Below are 17223 nucleotides of genomic sequence, written 5' to 3' on the forward strand. Positions count from 1 at the left end.
AGGCCCCTGAGACACATCTGCTGTGTCCATGTGGTGGGAACGCTGAACAATGCTGCGTGCTGCCACACAGCTCTTCCCACCTCTGCACTCTGTGACGTCACGTGGCAGCTTGAAGTCAGTCACGGGAGTATTCACACCGCAGAAATCAGTACACTACACATCAGAGCTTGGCGGTTTGCTTTGCTGATTGTCTAAACTTAGGAAAGAGACCAAGAAAATGTTAATAATGCAGATTAAACCTAAAACTGCATTGCACCTGTAGCCATTACATTGTATAAAAGTTGAGAAAATATCCTTTCAGAATTTTTTAAATTTTATTGTGATTTTTTTAACTACCTTTTTTTGGTAGGCAGATTGGCCCTGAGCTAACATCTGTTGCCAATCTTCCCCTTTATTTTGTTTTTTTCTTCCCAAAGCCCCAGTACATAGTTGTATTCTAGTTGTATGTCCTCCTAGTTCTTCTGTGTGGGATGCTGCCACAGCACGGCTTGATGAGTGGTGTGCAGGTCCACACCCAGGATCCGAACCAGCAAACCCCAGGCCGCCAAAGTGGAGCGCATGAACTTAACCGCTACACCACTGGGCTGGCCTCTATTCCAGAATTTTTAAATGTTATTCAATACAGCAGAGAAGTTGCTCTCATCACTGACAAACTATGGTAATGAATGCCTTCACTGTTCCACTTTGTCTTGCTCCTTAATGTAAAAGAAATTATCAGCCAACACTCATGTCAGAAGTTCTCTCCTTCATCAATGATGTGAGCAATTTCTTTGCTGAATTTGGTAGTTATCAAGCATTTATTTTTAGTCTGATTTTGCGACACTATTGTTGGCAACAGATATATAAAAACTGATAGTGGATTTTTTAAGAAATTCCAAGTCACACTGAAGATATAGGTGTATGGAATTCATAATAAAGAGTATCATATGTTTTGTTCTTTGTAAAGTGTGTGCTATACTTTCTTTACATCAGTAAAATTTATAACAAACATATGTGTGTGTATACATTTTCCCCCAAAGAGCCATTAGGCATCTATCAGCACATCCCCACACACATCCCGTCCACCCACATCCCACTGGCAGAAACAGAGCCACGTGGCCACACCTAGCTTCAGGGGATGCTGGGAAATACAGTCTTGAGCTCGGTGACCATGTGCCCCTTTGAGGGGCAGCCCTACCATGGCAACACCAGGTATTTTCCCCAGGGGAGGGTGCCAACTCCCTTCTTGTGGCCTCACCTGGCAGCTCGCCTCCAGAGTTTCCTCCAGCTCCCTCTCAGAATTTCAGGACAGCACAGAGTACAGCATCTTGAAGGGACAGATTCCCACACCACCCTCTGCACCTTCCAGTGTGTGCTCCCTGCCCTCGCCTTCACTGTTTGCATCAGTAACCCTGACAACAGTTCCAGCAGGGCCTTTGAGCCGCTGTGTGCCCCAGATCAGCGTTTCGGAGTGCGTTACATAGAATACGGGTTTCGGAGTCCCAACTTGTGCAAGTCTCTTCATCTCTTTAAGCCTCAGTTTCCTCTTCTGTAAAATGGGGATAACAAAACTCACCTTGCAGGGTTATTGGAATGATCAAATGAAATAATCTTTTGAGAAGTTTTGTTGTCTAGAAACTACAATTCACATTTGAGGAGTAATTAATCCTAATTCCTACCTCACTGGTTTGTGCTCAGGCTCAGGTGGGATTCTGAACACATAGCCCTTTGTAAAGCCGCTAAGTCCCATACTGATAAAAGGTGGCATATTACATTTTTAAGTAATGAAAAATTATGGGTGGTTTTATTATAACAAAAGCAGTACTGTTAAAAATTTAGAAAACCTAAAGTAAAAATAAGAAAATAGAAATACTCATAATATCACTGCCTGGAGATAACCACTATTTATATTTCGATGTAGTTCCAACAATCATTAACTCAGGTCGTGTTTGTTTGATTTGAGTCCCCACCTATGCTCTCCACCCCCTAACAAGATTATTTTGAAGACATCACATAATTTTATCATAAATATTTCAGTATTTATCTCTAAATTTAAAGATACTTTAAATAAATACGTCAATATAAGGATCACACCTAAAACATAAATACTCTGGTGGAGAATGCTGATAATGGGGGAGGCTATGCGTGTTTGGGGGTAAGCGGTGTAGGAAATCTCTGTACATTTCACTCAGTTTTCCTGTGAATCTAAAACTGCTCTAAAACCTGAAGTCTATTTAAAAAAATAAAAAGTCCTTAATATTATCAAAAGATGATCATTATTCAAATTTCTCTAATTGTGTCTTTCTTTATAAATTGTTTTCCTCATTCTTTTTGAATATTGGGTGTTTTGCCTTTTTCTTATTTATTTGCCAAGTTTTTATATATTAAGGATATTAACCACAGTGATATTAATTACTTACTATTGTTATTCCTCCAGGGACGGCCATGGAGACTTCGGGATCCTCCGCCCAGACTCAAGACCACAGTGAAATCCACAGAGAAACAGAGGATCTAGACGGTATGTTTGCCTTCTCTGGCCCTCTGGGCACAGCCACATGGGGGTGAAGTCCAGCAGTGGGTGGAACAGAAGAAGACCCTGCTCAGCTCACGTGGCACAGTGGCTCAAGTCACAGTCGAAACCACTAGGGGAGTCGTGATTTTATACACACACAGATATCCACGTGTGTGCTTGGTCAGCCTCTCCCCCAGCACTTTCCATCTGTGGGGACCCTCAGTTGTTCTCCAAATCTCAAGGAGGCTCTGGGGGCTTGGGCTGGCACTAGGGAGAGTCCCCAGAAGGTGGGAAGGGCCCTGTATGGCCCCAGAATGGGGGATGGGAAGGTTTAGGGCTTGAACAGATCCACCTGCCCCGTAATTTACAGAGAATCCTAAATTGGCGACTACTCTACAGTCTAATGGTCTCTGGGCAGGGTGAAGGGCTTAGAAGCCCATCTCTGGGCTTCCTATTCAGAGTAACTTCTGCCTTGGGCCTTTCTAGAGCTCTGGAGCCTCTGAGAGCCCTGGTCTCCTGCACCTTCCATTGGCCCTAGGTGTTTGGGAAGAGTATCCCAGAAACTCCAGCCCCTTCTGGCCCCCTAAGTCCAAGTAGACCCCTGGGGAGTCCTGGGTGGTCCCTGGGGTGGAAGGGTGGGAAACACTCGTCCTTGCCTATGTGTGCCTTCCAGACGGAGAGACGGATTTCCACAGGCAGGACCGGGAGACCGGACTCCTTTCTCAAGAAGGATATAAGAGAGACAAGGCCTCTTCTTCCTCTTCATCCTCCTCCTCCTCTTCCTCCTCGTCATCCTCCTCCGCCTCAGGTATAGCAAAGATTAAAAAAAATCTATATATCTATATATCTCACAGTCTTATTCAAGAAAAGCATTTACATGGAAAGCAGTCCCCCATAATCTCCCACCTTGACGCTTCAATTCTGTTTTTCCATAGTCCCTTCCAGAGCCCACCTATTTGTACACATAACTTGTACACAGTTATAATTGACCATATAGACAATTCTGGCCTCTGTTTAAAATTTTTTGCTATCTTATCCTAAGCATTTTGCCACATTATTCTGTAATATCTTTGCAGCTATTTTTCATGCTTACTGAATAGCCCCTCAAGTGGCTGCATGGCGTGTAAAGTAACGTTTAGGTTTATCAGGGGCGTTCTGGTGCCGGAGTCAGTGCACCTGTGTGTTCAAGCAGCCTGCCTAGGTTCAAATCCCTTCTTTGCCACTAACTAGCTACATGTCCTTGGGCAAATCGCTAAACCCTGTATGCCTCGGGGTCCTTATCTATAAGATGAGAGTGATAGCAAAAGTTGTTACTTCATGGGATTATTGTCAGGACTAAATTCTTTACATGTGTAAAGTCTCAGCACCGAGCGCAAATAACTGTTATTGTTAAGATCCCCCCTCCTCACCACCAGTTTATCGCGCTCGTGAACATCCTTGCTCAAAAGCTTTTACTTTTTGAATTTTTTGCATAAACCATATCTTAATTACGGATTCCCCACTTTAGTGGGTTTTGAGGCATGGACACCTTAACAGGGTCTGGATTATAAATTGCCACATTACTCTCTGATAAAAAGCAAACATTTTCCCTTTATTCTTTAATTCAAAATGTAAGGCAGAATTTATAGCAGCAGCAGCAATGTCATAGCATTTATTGAGCACTTACTTTGTGCCAGGTACTGTCCCAAGCACTTTATGTGTCATCACTCATTTAATTCTCCTAGCAACACACTGAAGAAGGTACTATGACTATTCCCGTTTTACAGGCAAGGAAACTGAGGCACAGACAGGCTAACTGACCTGCCGTAAGAGGGCTCAGTAAACAACTTGGGATTCCCTGGAGGTCTTTCTGGGACTAGGGCGGCTGAGGGGTGGGCTCTGGTTCACTCCTCCTCCACCAGAGCTCGCGCACTACGATTTGTTTGTGTAGTGGGCTGGGGCCTGAGATTTGATGAAAAAGATCTTGGGCTAAAAAAAACATTGCTTGCAAAACTGTGGCTTTATGTCCTCATGTTGCAAATGGTGAGACTAAGGCTAAAGGCCACAAAATTCATGCATGTTTCAGCAGACAGAGGAGCAAGAGTGGTTGGTGGGTGCGGTGGATTTGTTTGTAGCCTGTCTCCTCACAGGACTGGAAAGGAAGCCACCGCCCTTATTAGAAAGTGCACAAACCCATCCCCTGTGAGGACTAGCTCTGGAAGAAGAGCTTCCAGGTGCAGGGGCCACTTGCCTGTCCCTTGGTTTCTCCTTTCTGGGTGGGAGGGGACATTCTGTCTTCTGCTTCTGGTCGACCCTCAGAGGGTGCTGCTCCCCACAAAATGTTCTCCTCCAACTGTGGCCATAAGCCCCTTCCCTCTGGTCTCCCTAGCACACACGGGACTGGCTGTAGTTAGGAAACCAGACAGTACGAGAAAGCAACAGGGAAATCAACACAGAAGCATAGAGACACACTGATATTCAGGATCCTGGTCTCTGATCCTAGCGTGGCTGGCCTGCTGCTGGGATTACCTACCTGCCCAGTCTTCAGGCTCGGATGGTGACCGTTAGCCCTCAAGGCCCCAAGCCGGGCTGAGTACCTCTCTGTAGCTCCCAGCCTTCCTCCACACACAGGACCCTAAGTCATAGTCTGGCATCCAGCACTGCTCTCCATACATATCTTTTTGTTCTTAGTGTATCTTGCCATTTTTTAATTAAAACTTTTCTATTATGAAAGATTACACATAGGCACATTGTTATAGAAAATGTGGAGCGTAGAAAGAAGGGAAAAATCATCCTTTGCTCTGTCACCCAGAGATAACCACCAAACACATATTAATGTATTTCCTTACATTTATTCAATAAATATTTATTGAGCACCAATTGTATGCCAGGCTCTGTGATGGATACTGGGGACACTAACAACAGTGACTCTTTCTGCCAGGGTTAATTTTTTAGATAATTGAATTAGAGAGTACCTACAAAAAAAGTCCTCATTTTAAACAGTTCTATAATATTAAACATTTTAAACACTCTATAATATCTCTTATAAAAATTATATATTTTGAATATATCATAGAGAAAACTAAAATAATGTTCATTCACATGTTGATGGAGGTTGTCTCTGGCTGATAGAATTTGGAGTAATTTTTGCTTTCTTTATTTTCTGTATTCGATATTTTGCAAAATATAATGAAAAAGTCTTTTTTTGGCATTGGCTAATACTTGTAAAATACAAAAAAGACAAAAATAGCAGCCACCCGAAATCCTATCTCCTGAGATAAATACCACTGTCATTATCTTTTTTTTAACCGTTTTTTTTTAATTGGCACCTGAGCTAACAACTATTGCCAATCTTTTTTTTTTCCTTCTTCTTCTCCCCAAAGCCCCCCAGTACATAGTTGTATATTCTAGTTGTGAGTGTCTCTGGCTGTGCTATGTGGGACGCCTCCTCAATGTGGCCTGACGATTGGTGCCATGTCCGCGCCCAGGATCCGAACCAGCAAAACCCTGGGCTGCCCAGGAGGAGCAAACGACCTTAACCACTTGTCCATGGGGCCGGCCCCCTGTTGTTATCTTGATGTGCTTCCTGATACCCCCTTCTCCATATCTAGCTGAGATCACATACCCACTGATTTTTAAGCGCGGTTAACCTGGTTTCCTGGAATTTTAAAATTTATCCATGATTGAGCAGGACGTCCCTAAATACACGGAGGAACATCTGCACAGCTGGGGCCATCTTAGTCGTCTGAGGAAAGGGAGTCCTCTGGACTTGGGGCCAGAAACTCCTACGCCTGAATTCCTGGAATGCTGACTGGTCCAAGAGTGCAAACGACACGGTCATTCTTCAACTCCTGATCAGGCTCCCGCTCCAGGCTGGGCACCCTTGGGAGAGTGAGGACCCAGGCTTTGCCCTTTGGGAGCTCAAGGGGGTTGGAGAGACAAGCACCACAACCACTGACTGAGCCTCCCACCTACTGTGTCAAGCATGGCTAGTTGATGCCACAGAAACCCCAGAGGAGGGAGGGCAAGATCAGTGTGAGCTGGGGCTGTTGGACAAGCTTTTCTACAGGAGGTATGATATCAGCTTAACCTTCAGAATAAGCTGAACCTTCAGGATAAGGGAGACCAATGGGAAGGGCATTCCAGGTGGGAGACAGCAGGAGCAAACACAGTCAGCCTGGCTTTTTGGGGATACAGAGATGACAGCCCTGCTCTGGGTGGGAGGGAAACCATCTCAGTAAAAAGACACCCACACGACCTTGTCTGATCTTCGTGAAAGTCTTATGAAAGCAGCCACAGGACTATTGAGTGATTTGTCCAAAGTCACGTAGAAAGTTCGTGGCAGATCTCTTATCCTTCAACCCCCAAAGCAGAGCTTTCTTCCCCAGACCACACTGCTCACATAAACTAAATTCTGAGACTGAACACCAGAATGAGTGTATTCCAGGCTCGTTCCAGGCTGAGGTTCTCCTCCAGCTTGTGTTTGTTCTCTGCAGAGAGCAGGGATGAGGACCCGCACCCCAGAGGACCTGGAAAGGGACGGCAGAGCCGGGGGGCTGGACACCGCCACAGGGATGGCTCACCGGGTAGGCAGTGGTCCTTACCATCTCCCCTTTGCCCATGTGTCCCACTGTTGAGTTTCTCGATGGGACCGAGCGTGTGTGTGTGAAGGTGTTCCTTGCAGCATTGTTTACAGTGGGGCCACAACAGGAAACAACCTAATGTCCAACAATAGCGAAAGAGATCGATGATGCTACACCCTGTCCCAGGGAGAACTCTGTTCTTTGCTCACCTCCCAAGTGAAAAAGAAAGATGTCAGATCATATAATTAGTTTGAGCTCATATTGTGAAAATTCACAAGTAAGTGGTTATAAACAAGACTGGAAGGAAAAACATCAAAATGCTAATAGTTATCTCTGGATAGTTAAATTATGGGTGATTTTTATTTTCTCTTTTTTGAACTATCTGATACTATAAATATGTTACAATGAGCATGTTTTAATTTTACAACCAGAAGAACATTTTTGCAAAAAAATGATGATAAATTTCAGCCCAAATGGATTGTGGGAAGAAAAGAACATTGAGGAAAGAGCCTGGATTAATACCCAGAACAGACCCTGGCACACAAGGTGTTTAATAAATGCTGCCCACGAGGCTGGAGTGGACTCTAGGTTCTATTTCTGGGGATAAAAGTGATTAAGAACGCAGGCTCTGGCCACAGACGTGGGTTGAACCCCAGAGTTGTCACTTACTGGCTTTGTGACCTTCTGGGAGTAATTTAACTTTGTGAGCCTCAGTTTCCTTATCTGTGAAATGGAGGAGGGAGAGGTACTAATACCTTCTTCGTAGGATTTCCATGAAGATTAAGTGAAATTTTAAACATAAATTGCTTTGGACAGTGTTGGCACATAGACAGTGCTCAATAAAGGGCAACTCTTGTTATTGACTTTGAATGAGGCCCAGTCCTCTCAGGACCCCCATTCTTTCTTAGTAAACTGAACACGATCACCCTTGGGTGTGCTGGGGGGAGTAAGAGACAGGGTAAAGGGAAAGCACTTGTAAGACTGTCTTGCCTCTTGAAGACCACCCACCTCACCCCAGCACGAGGACAGTGCTACACTTACAGGTGTGACAAGACTTCAGACACGTGGAGATGGCCGCTGTGGCTGGGAGAGCTGACTAACCGGGGTCGTCTCCACCCAGGTGCTGAGCCTGCAGAGCCTGATGTTTCGAAGGATGAGCTTCAACTCTATGGAGGTAATTGGCTGTCCAGTGACTTTGAAGAAAATAGAATTAGGACATGAGGGCTCAGGGCTTTGTTGGGCAGAAACGAGGTCATGAGGGTGTTTCATGCACTGAAAAGTTCCGGGGCAAATATAGGAGATGTGGAAAGGTGTGTGGTTATAACATTCGCAGATGGGGATGGAGGCAAATATTTCTACCATGGTGAGACTGTCCTGGATTCTCTTCCAAGCTATAACCTTGACTTGCGGGGTGACCTTGACAAGTCACCTAATCTTTCTGGGCATCAGCTTCCCAACCAGCAAAATGGGACACGATCAGTACCCGCTCTCTTGGAACACTGGGCGGTTTAAACATGCAAGGGGAAATTAAAGATCTGATCTCTACAAAGCTCACATAATGGAATAATTGTCTCCAAACACCGTGATTATGACAGCAGGAGATATAAACATGGCTCTTTGCTTGGTAGCACTGTGATGACATGGGGAATTGTAGGAATGAACCAGTTTGCCAAAGAGCCTGACCAATGTACGCTGCCAGACAAGAAAACCTGTTTAATTTTGTTTAATCCAACATTTCTATAATCTACCTACTTTCCTATTGCCAGATAATAACCCAAGGAAAACAACAGGGAACACCTATGTACACATTCAAAGAAAAGTGAATGAAATAGTTTGATGTTTATCATCAAGACATTACCCATGGCTGCCTCTGGGTGGCAGCATTGTGGCTGATCTTTATACTGTTTTATTTGCTTATCTGAATTTTCTGACTTTCTTTTTTTCTTTCTTTCTTTCTTTTTTTTTTTACAAAAACAAGTATTACTTGGCTTAGAAAAATGTTTTTAATTACTCAAGGAGTGCAAGAAGGTTTTACTTGGTATAAAATGAGAGAGAGAAACTGTTACATTTACGTATATTTAAAAATGTTTTTTTCATCATAAAAGTAAATCGTATTCACTGGAGAAATGTAGATATCATCACTTATTTGTGAATTTGTGAACCCCAAGACATCGGATGACTTAGTAAATTACACTGTTGGAATCTCGTTTCCTGCCACGCTTGGTATGTCCTCTGTGTCCTCAGCACTGGCCACTCTGGTCACTTGTAGATGGTGTTTCCTGTTTGCACATCAGCCGGAAAGACAGTTCGGCACATTGTGCTTGCCGTGTGCTGAGGGCCCCCTCTGGTATTTGGGGGGTCTGACCTGATGGACAAGAAGTGGAGTGGAGTGGGGGCTCCTGGTGGTGGGATTACCAGGGGTCCTGGTTGCCCTTGAGGGGAAGGAGGTAACAGGCTAGGAGAGAGGTCACCAGGACCTAGAATAGGCACCAAGAACCAGAGGGTGAATGGGGTGGGAGGGCCACCTGAGACCCGATGAATGGGGGGACGGCAGGTATAGAGGGCTCAACTCACCCTTGGCAGCCCAGACAAGGGGCTCGACACTCAGGGCTGGGGAGCTGGGGCTCCCAGTGCACAACCCAGCCTGGCTCCCTGGAGCTCAGGACCCGGTGGGGCACATGGCTGGGTATTATCACCTGCCTCTGGATAGGCATGAACAGGCACAGGTGGCAAACTCGTGGCCCATGTGTGTGTAGATGTGATTAATCTAGCTCAGAGTGTTTCATTATTATCATTATTAATAATATATTTCATCAATTCTAGAACTCACTTTGTCACATTTGGACGTTCCTGAAATCAGGATGCATCTTAAAATCACTGGCAACTTGCAATGATAATTGACCGTAGTTCTCCTAACACAGTAGCACATAAAATAACCTCATTTTCACAAACAACGACATCTTTGATTCAATGGAATGCAAGAGTTGGCAACTTTTTTATAATCAAGAAGTTTATGTAAAAACTTAGATTCCTGGCTTCTCGTGGGAAATTGGAAGCCCTGTAACTCTGGGCAGGCTTTCCTACAGCAGCTTTCAGTGACCCGTGGGTGGTGACTGGCCTTTAGATGGAAGAGGAAGCTTCCAGTTTGTTCTAGACCCCACTCGGCCCACTGCAGATCAAATGGAACAAATGGAAGGTCTCTGAGTGAGATCCGCCTTCCCCGCGGAGTGACTTCTCCCCACCCAGAAGATAATGGATGAGTGATCGCTGTCTTTCCGTCTGTGCAGGTGCCTCTGGAGAGGTGGTGCCCTCTGGGGAATCAGGTGAGTGTCTGGTTAGGGGAGGAGGGTTGTCAGCGCTGGTGTTGAATGAGATCTGGGTGTCCTCTTTCCTCCAGGAGGGCCAGCTGCTGTCGGGGTGCATGGCTGGGAGACGGGACTCCAGGTCTACTCAGGGGCCTTGGGCTCTGACCTGGCCTCAGCAGGCAGGTGGGGCTGGCTGCGGCATGAGGCAGGGGGCCAGTAGAGATTAGAAAGGAGGTCCAGGCAAGAGGCAAAGGGATTATAAAGAACTATCTATAGATAGAAAGACCTCTTGGGGGCTGGAGAATTCGACAGGGGGATTTTCACAGGTTACCTCTGGCTCCCCCAGGATGGCAGCGCCTGTTAAGGACCCAAGCTGTCCTGGGCACTAATGTTGAGTTTCTAATTTCCAGGACTCCGAAGGAGAGGCTCTGACCCAGCAAGTGGTAAATACAAAGGCTCCAAGAGGAGAGCGGGAGGTGGCCTGGATTTCAGGGTGTTGGGACGAGACAACAGACAGCCTGGGAGGGTGGGTCAGTCCCAACAGGGATGCTGTCACCAGCCAGAGTGTCACCGGGATTCAGGAAAGCAGCCTCCAGGCTCAGGGGAAATGGAACAGAACAGACTCAGGCCCATGGAGAGAGGAGGGGGTCAGAGAGGGTCCCAAGGACAGCCACCCCCTCCTTCGGAGCTTTGCCCTGACCAGTCCTGCAGTAAGCGCTCTCTGACCCAGGAAAAAGAACCTAAGAGAGCCGTTCTCCGTGAGTCAGGGAAGAGAAAACCCCGCCTGGCATCCCTCGTTGAAGTTAACCCCTCACCTCTCTCTTGTTCCTAAGGAGAAGTGGAGCCCGCTCAGTTAAGAAGGCTGAATATAAAGAAAGACGGTAAGGAAATTGGTGTTCCAAAGCTGCTTCCGCCTGTCTGGTCCGGATTTCTATGGGTAGAAAGTCAGCTGGTAGCCTGGAACAGCAGTAACCATAGCCCACCTCTGTCGTGTGCCCTGGAGTTTGCAAACTCCTCGGCTTAGAATCACCTTGAGAAGGTGATGTAATGATTCCCACTTTGCAGGTTTGGAAACAGAGGCTCAAGGATGGAGACTGGTCTTACAGCTAGTGAGCGGCACAACCTGGGCTTGAACCCTGGTCCTGAGCTCTTTGCGCTAGGCACAGAGTCACTGGGACAATAAATGCCCTCCAGGCCCATGGCCATGAGGAGGAGCTGGGAACGGGTGTGGTGAGGAAGCTGTGAGCCGGATAAGACTACACTCTAGGGAAGGAGCGATGAGAACCATGGGGACCCCCTCCATTCTGGGCCTGGACTGTGGGGGCCTTGGGGAGGAGGCTGAGGCCGGGATGGGAGACCACAGTTTTTGATTAGACAAAGACATTTAAACATTTTGAGTTGTTGCAAAAGCCCACTTGCAGGGAGCGGGAGAGCTGGGCCCCAGCCCTGGTGCCGCCTCTGTCCAGCCAGATGACCAGGACACGCAGTTTAACCCTCCTGGGCTGTGAAATGGGCCTCGTCGGACTGAAACCGAGATTCTCAAAGAGCAGGCCAGTTCCAGGCTGCTTCAGACCACGGCACTACACCCTAAAGAGAGAAGGCGACACCCCTTGCCACTCTTGGTCTCAGAGCATGGTCTCAGCTCGGGGCCCCACGCCTGTAACAGCACCTGTAATGCCACCTGTAACGCCACTCCAGACACAGAGAGGGGGACCTCCCCATGGGCAGCATCTTCTGTGGGCCGCACCCATCATCTTGCTTTCCATTCCATGCGTTACTTTTACGACAGGAGATCCTAGTTTTCCATTTATTGTTGTGACATGAAGTTTTCTTTTAAAGTAAGTCATTTAAGGAAAAAAGGAATCTGTTCAAAGAAAAATGTTAAGTAAACGTTAGTACCAATGGTCCCTGGATAACTATGGAATTGTGAAGGAGGTCAGCAGTGCTACAAAAACCACAAAGCGGGTGTGGATGGCTGAAGTCTGAGAAAAACCAGACGAGAATGATCCCCCATTCCTCTCGGCTCAGACATAACCTGGAGTCCTCATTCTGGCCTGATGGCTTCAGCCTCCAGAACCGCCCTAGGTCCCACAGCCCCTCCACTGACCCAGTGGAAGCCTTCACTGTACTGGGTCTATGCCTTGCTCCCACCTCTGGGCCTCGTCTCATGCTGTGCCTCCCACGTAACACGGCACATAATGCACACATACGTGTATACACACACCACACACACACACACACAAACACATGACACACACACACGCCCTTCCTTCTCATCCAGTCCTACTGCCTTGACTGTCTTTAAGGCTTAGCTCAAACTCTGATTCTTCCATGAAGCCCTCCTGGACTGCCCCAGCTGTGGTGACTCCCGAATTTTCATGGCATCTTCACAGTTGCATAAAATTCCACAGCATGGGTGCTGGCCCGGTGGCGCAGCGGTTAAGTGTGCACGTTCTGCTTCGACAGCCCAGGGTTCACCGGTTCGGATCCCAGGTGCGGACATGGCACCACTTGGCAAAGCCATGCTGTGGTAGGCGACCCACATATAAGGTAGAGGAAGATGGGCACAGATGGTAGCTCAGGGCCAGTCTTCCTCAGCAAAAAGAGGAGGATTGGCAGCAGTTAGCTCAAGGCTAATCTTCCTAAAGAAAAAAAAATTCCACAGCGTGTGTGCATTATGATGTACTTACTGTGCGCCACTTGATAGGCCTTTAGGTAGTTTCTGATTTTTCGCTCTTTCAAACTAAGCTGTCCTGCCTGTCTAGTCTCTATTTGATCATGCATTTTGTTGCCCTCTCTCTCTCTCTCTCTCTTCTTAAAAACACTTGTATTTTCTAAATATTTATTCATAAGGAAACTGGAAAAAGGATCCTGGGAGAAATTCTCTGTTGGGACTTCATTTTGCATTCCTGAAAGACTGGGTGAGGACAGAGTCTCTGACCTGCCTCGCCCCCAGGCGGTCACATCTCTGAAGAGGCCCAAGCCTGATGCTTTCTTAAATGTGGAGACTAGTTTTGCATAATGTACTTTTTTCCTAAAGGATAAACAGATTTCAGAGCCAAGACATTTTGATTTTTCCCCAGGAAAAAAACAACAGAAACCAAACCAGAAATACCTTCCTCATCTTCCATTCGCTTGCCTTCCAAACGCCCCTGACGGCAACGATATGTGGTGTCCCACTGCCCGTCAGCATTCACACAGCACCTTCCCGTCCAGGACCCCCTTGACCTTGTCAGAGGGGAGGGGGGTGCCTCCTGGATTTATCACTGACAACACTGAGGCTCAGAGGGGTCAGGACACTTGTCCAAAGCTTCGCAGCACATCCGTGGTCAACTGGCCTAAACTAGGACAGCTTCTCAACAGCCTTGACACCCACTTGGAGAGCTTGCCTCGTTCCAGGAACTGTCCCTGAGTTGTCCTCTCTTCTTTCTTTTTCTTTTTTTCTTCTTGAAGTCTTGTTTTGCATCTCTTCTAATCACAGTCTCTAGAGTGAGTCAAGGCCCCTGTGTACTCTCCCCTAATGACGCTCACAGTGCCTGGCAAAGGGCTGGGGGCCTCTTTCTCAGCCCACCCCTGAATTCCCGCCCAAGGCACAGGCTCTCCTTCTCCCTCCACTAACTACAAAAACCCCGCGAGCCTGCAATTCCACTTCTGGATGTCGGGTCCACAGAAATATGCACAGAGATTCATGTGTGGTGACGTTTGGTGCAGTATCAGTGGTAACAGCAAAAAATAGGAAGTTTATGCCATGGAATACTATGCAGCCATCAAAAAGAACAGGGCAGCTCTATACATGCTCTGAGATGGAAAGATGGCCACAATCTATCAATGAGAGGAAAAAAGCAAATTACAGAGTAGCAGGTGTATAAACTGGTCCTGCTTTTGCTTTTAAAAATGTGCATATACACACCTGGAAAGGTTTGCCAATCACCACTCAGTTGTTTTTTTTTAAAGATTGGCACCTGAGCTCTTCTTCTTCTCCCCAAGGTCCCCCAGTACATAGTTGTGTATTCTGGTTGCAGGTCCTTCTAGTTGTGCTCCATTCAGTTTTAAGGAGAGGGATTAGGGAGGGAGAGTGGGGCAATGTGAAACTTTTGAACTTGACACATTTGCGTTTTTTGCAATTGTACTTATTCATTTGACAAATAAAGTATTGGGTGCCTCTGGTGCTGCTTTAATCACTGGGCAAAATCCCCACCCACCATCCTACTGAGGGGGACAGAGAATAAACACAGAAACGAAAATATAGCAGGTTGAGCGGCGATAAATGTTAGAAAAATAAGGAAGCGAGATAAGGGCTGGAAAGGGGTGGGGCTTGGGTGCTATTTTAGTTGGGCAGGTCAGGAGCAGCCTCTCTGAATAAAGTTACATTTGAGCAGAGACGGGAATACTTTTAGTAATTAAAGAGAGAGAGAAAGAAAAAAGCAAACAGTCATTTCCCACCTCTGCCTTTACAGACGAGTTTTTCCATTTCGTCCTCCTCTGCTTTGCCATTGGGGCCTTGCTGGTGTGTTACCACTACTATGCAGGTGAGTGGGGGGGCGCATGGGAGGAGGGGAGCGGGGGGTTCAGACCCGCAGGCTGACCGTTCTCTCCTCCCTGCCCTTGCAGACTGGTTCATGTCCCTCGGGGTCGGCCTGCTCACCTTCGCCTCCCTGGAGACCGTTGGCATCTACTTTGGGCTGGGTAAGGCCCTGCGCACAGACCCTCGGAGGGCGGGGGAGGGACGGGCTGCAGATGCTCGCTAAGGGCCAGAAAGCCACGACCTAACATCTTGTAAAGATTTCCTTATGCTCATGTTTTCTTCCTGACCCCTTTCAAGGTCAATGTGAGGTTGTTGGCAAAAGCTGGTGGAAAAAATGGGCAGCTCCACAAAAATGCAACAAAAACATTTGAAAGTGGCAAACAAACAGAATTAGCCAGATACCGAAAACAACTTAGTTACTGGAGTCGGGCACTGAATTCACTGAGTTTCCTGGCTCTGTTATTGCTGTTTGTGGTCATTGTTTTTAATAATAATAACTCTCGTACTATTATCGAAGCTTAGCCTGCTGCCTGAAATTCCACCATTAGAGCCTTGATTGTGGGGTTAGGCCTTTGTCCAAGGGTGGCTGGGGGGAGGTGTGACCCCGGGTCCCCTGATGGGGCACAAAGCTCAACCACCTTTCTCTCCATTTCTGAGCAGTGTACCGGATCCACAGCGTCCTGCAAGGCTTCATCCCCCTCTTTCAGAAACTGAGGCTAATAGGTAACTTTTACGTTCTTCCTGTGTTCCCCCTCTCTTCCTATCAGGGTCTTCTGTTGCGAATGAGCATTGGCAAATGGGAAAGAGCACAGGGCTCGGGGCAGAGGCCTGGGTTCGAGTCCTACCTCTTCCCATTTACCAGCTCCGAGGCCCAAGAACCTCTTTCAGCCTCAGTTTCCTCAACTGGAAAATGGGTGTAATAATACCTATCGCACAAGTGTGCTTCGAAAATCAAGTGAGGGATGGATGCGAGAGTGCTTAAGTACGAAGGTCTGTAGAAAAGAGCTTTACACTTCCCCGAACGCCATCTTCTCAGTGATTTTATTTGCCTAATAGCACCTGGGGGTGGGGGTGGGCTTTAGTTATCTTACACTTGACTGATGGGGAAACTGAGGCTCAGAGAGGTAGAGTGACTTGCCCAGGATCACACTGCAAGAGTGGTGGGGTGGGCTAAAGCAGTTCATCTTTCTTGACTACCAGCTCTGTGCCTACTATTACAGCCCAAAACTGAGAGGCCAGGGGCTGTGTGTCTCTGTGCCAGGGATTTCTGTCTCCTTTAATCCGTTTCCTTCATAAAGGAGAAATTAGTTGCAATGGCTGTGTGTCATGGAGACCGTGGCTTCTGGGGTGACTCTGTTATCCCAGCCGGGAAGGGTATTAGGGCATCTAGGGTGATGGTGGGAATGAGGCTTGGCTGCCTTCAGAATCCCATGCCATCCTGCGGGTTTTGCCTTCCAGGGTTCAGGAAGACTGACTGAGGCCAGTGCCGGGCGGGCAGCCAGGCCAGGCCCCAGTGTGACCACCACTGCATTCCCTGAGCCCACGAGGACAGAGCAACGTTCTGGGAGACATGCGGCAGGCCAGGCTAGAGCAATAAAGAGAGCATTTTCCTTCCTTGTGGTCTGAACGTTGGCACCAGCCTGGGCCGAGTTATCATTCGGGCAGTGTTGGTATGCAGTTCAGCTGCCAGGACGGAAGGCAGAGGGAGGGTGCGGGGCCTGAGTCCTTCCCGGTACCTGGGTCAACAGGAGGATTCTGGGACATCACTGCTCCCAGGGGACAGTAGGAGTCCCCTGGGTCCTGCGAGCTGTAATCTGTCTGGGCTCGTGGTTCCTCTCAAGTCCCCAGGCCATCCCAGTGTGCTCTCAGGTCCTACAGAGCCATCCTGGGGCAGACAGGCCACTGCCCTGAGGCAGGGAACCACTATGTCAGGCCCCTGGGGTGAACCTAACCCAGGGGAGCTCTTGGGGCCTAAAGCCACAGCATCCAGGTGTCTTCCCGCCACCCCATCACCCACTGCCCAGCCCGCTACCCTGGACCCCGTCAAGATCCAAATAAACATTCTCTTCCCTGGACTAGAAAGAGTCAGCTAAATATTCCTTTAGGTTTCTAGAGCGCGAGAACACATCTGAGGTCTTCTTTGACCCCATGTGGTCAGGGAGGGCACCTCGTCCTATGGGATAAAGTGTAAAAGGTAATAAACATAGACATTTTATGTCCAAGACGTCAGCTGTGCAGGTTTGGAACAGGAGACAGGGTTTTGCAAACATTCTTGTGAAAAAGATCTGAAGCTGTTAGGTACCCTCAGCTCAACAAATACCAAGGAAGTGAGATAAGACA

General features: G+C 47.5%; 1 protein-coding gene across 3 annotated transcripts in view; it reads left to right on the forward strand.

The window, feature by feature from the left end:
- Positions 1-16958, forward strand: part of TMEM40 (transmembrane protein 40) — a 29819-nt gene extending 12861 nt beyond the window's left edge. The window contains exons 2-12 of one of the 3 annotated variants that reach the window (XM_046645080.1): positions 2417-2497; positions 3165-3299; positions 6967-7056; positions 8174-8227; positions 10341-10376; positions 10769-10801; positions 11195-11239; positions 14816-14887; positions 14970-15044; positions 15544-15606; positions 16342-16958. In XM_046645080.1, coding sequence (XP_046501036.1) covers positions 2417-2497; positions 3165-3299; positions 6967-7056; positions 8174-8227; positions 10341-10376; positions 10769-10801; positions 11195-11239; positions 14816-14887; positions 14970-15044; positions 15544-15606; positions 16342-16361 — 704 coding nt within the window. In that variant the 3' untranslated portion in view covers positions 16362-16958. Of the gene's footprint in view, positions 1-2416; positions 2498-3164; positions 3300-6966; positions 7057-8173; positions 8228-10340; positions 10377-10768; positions 10802-11191; positions 11240-14815; positions 14888-14969; positions 15045-15543; positions 15607-16341 lie in introns of all 3 variants that reach the window. The other 2 variants (XM_046645070.1, XM_046645089.1) reach the window with 2 other exon arrangements.
- The last annotated feature ends 265 nt before the right edge of the window (positions 16959-17223 follow it).

Source organism: Equus quagga, chromosome 1 (genome assembly GCF_021613505.1).
Source record: "Equus quagga isolate Etosha38 chromosome 1, UCLA_HA_Equagga_1.0, whole genome shotgun sequence".
Taxonomy (NCBI): Eukaryota; Metazoa; Chordata; class Mammalia; order Perissodactyla; family Equidae; genus Equus; species Equus quagga.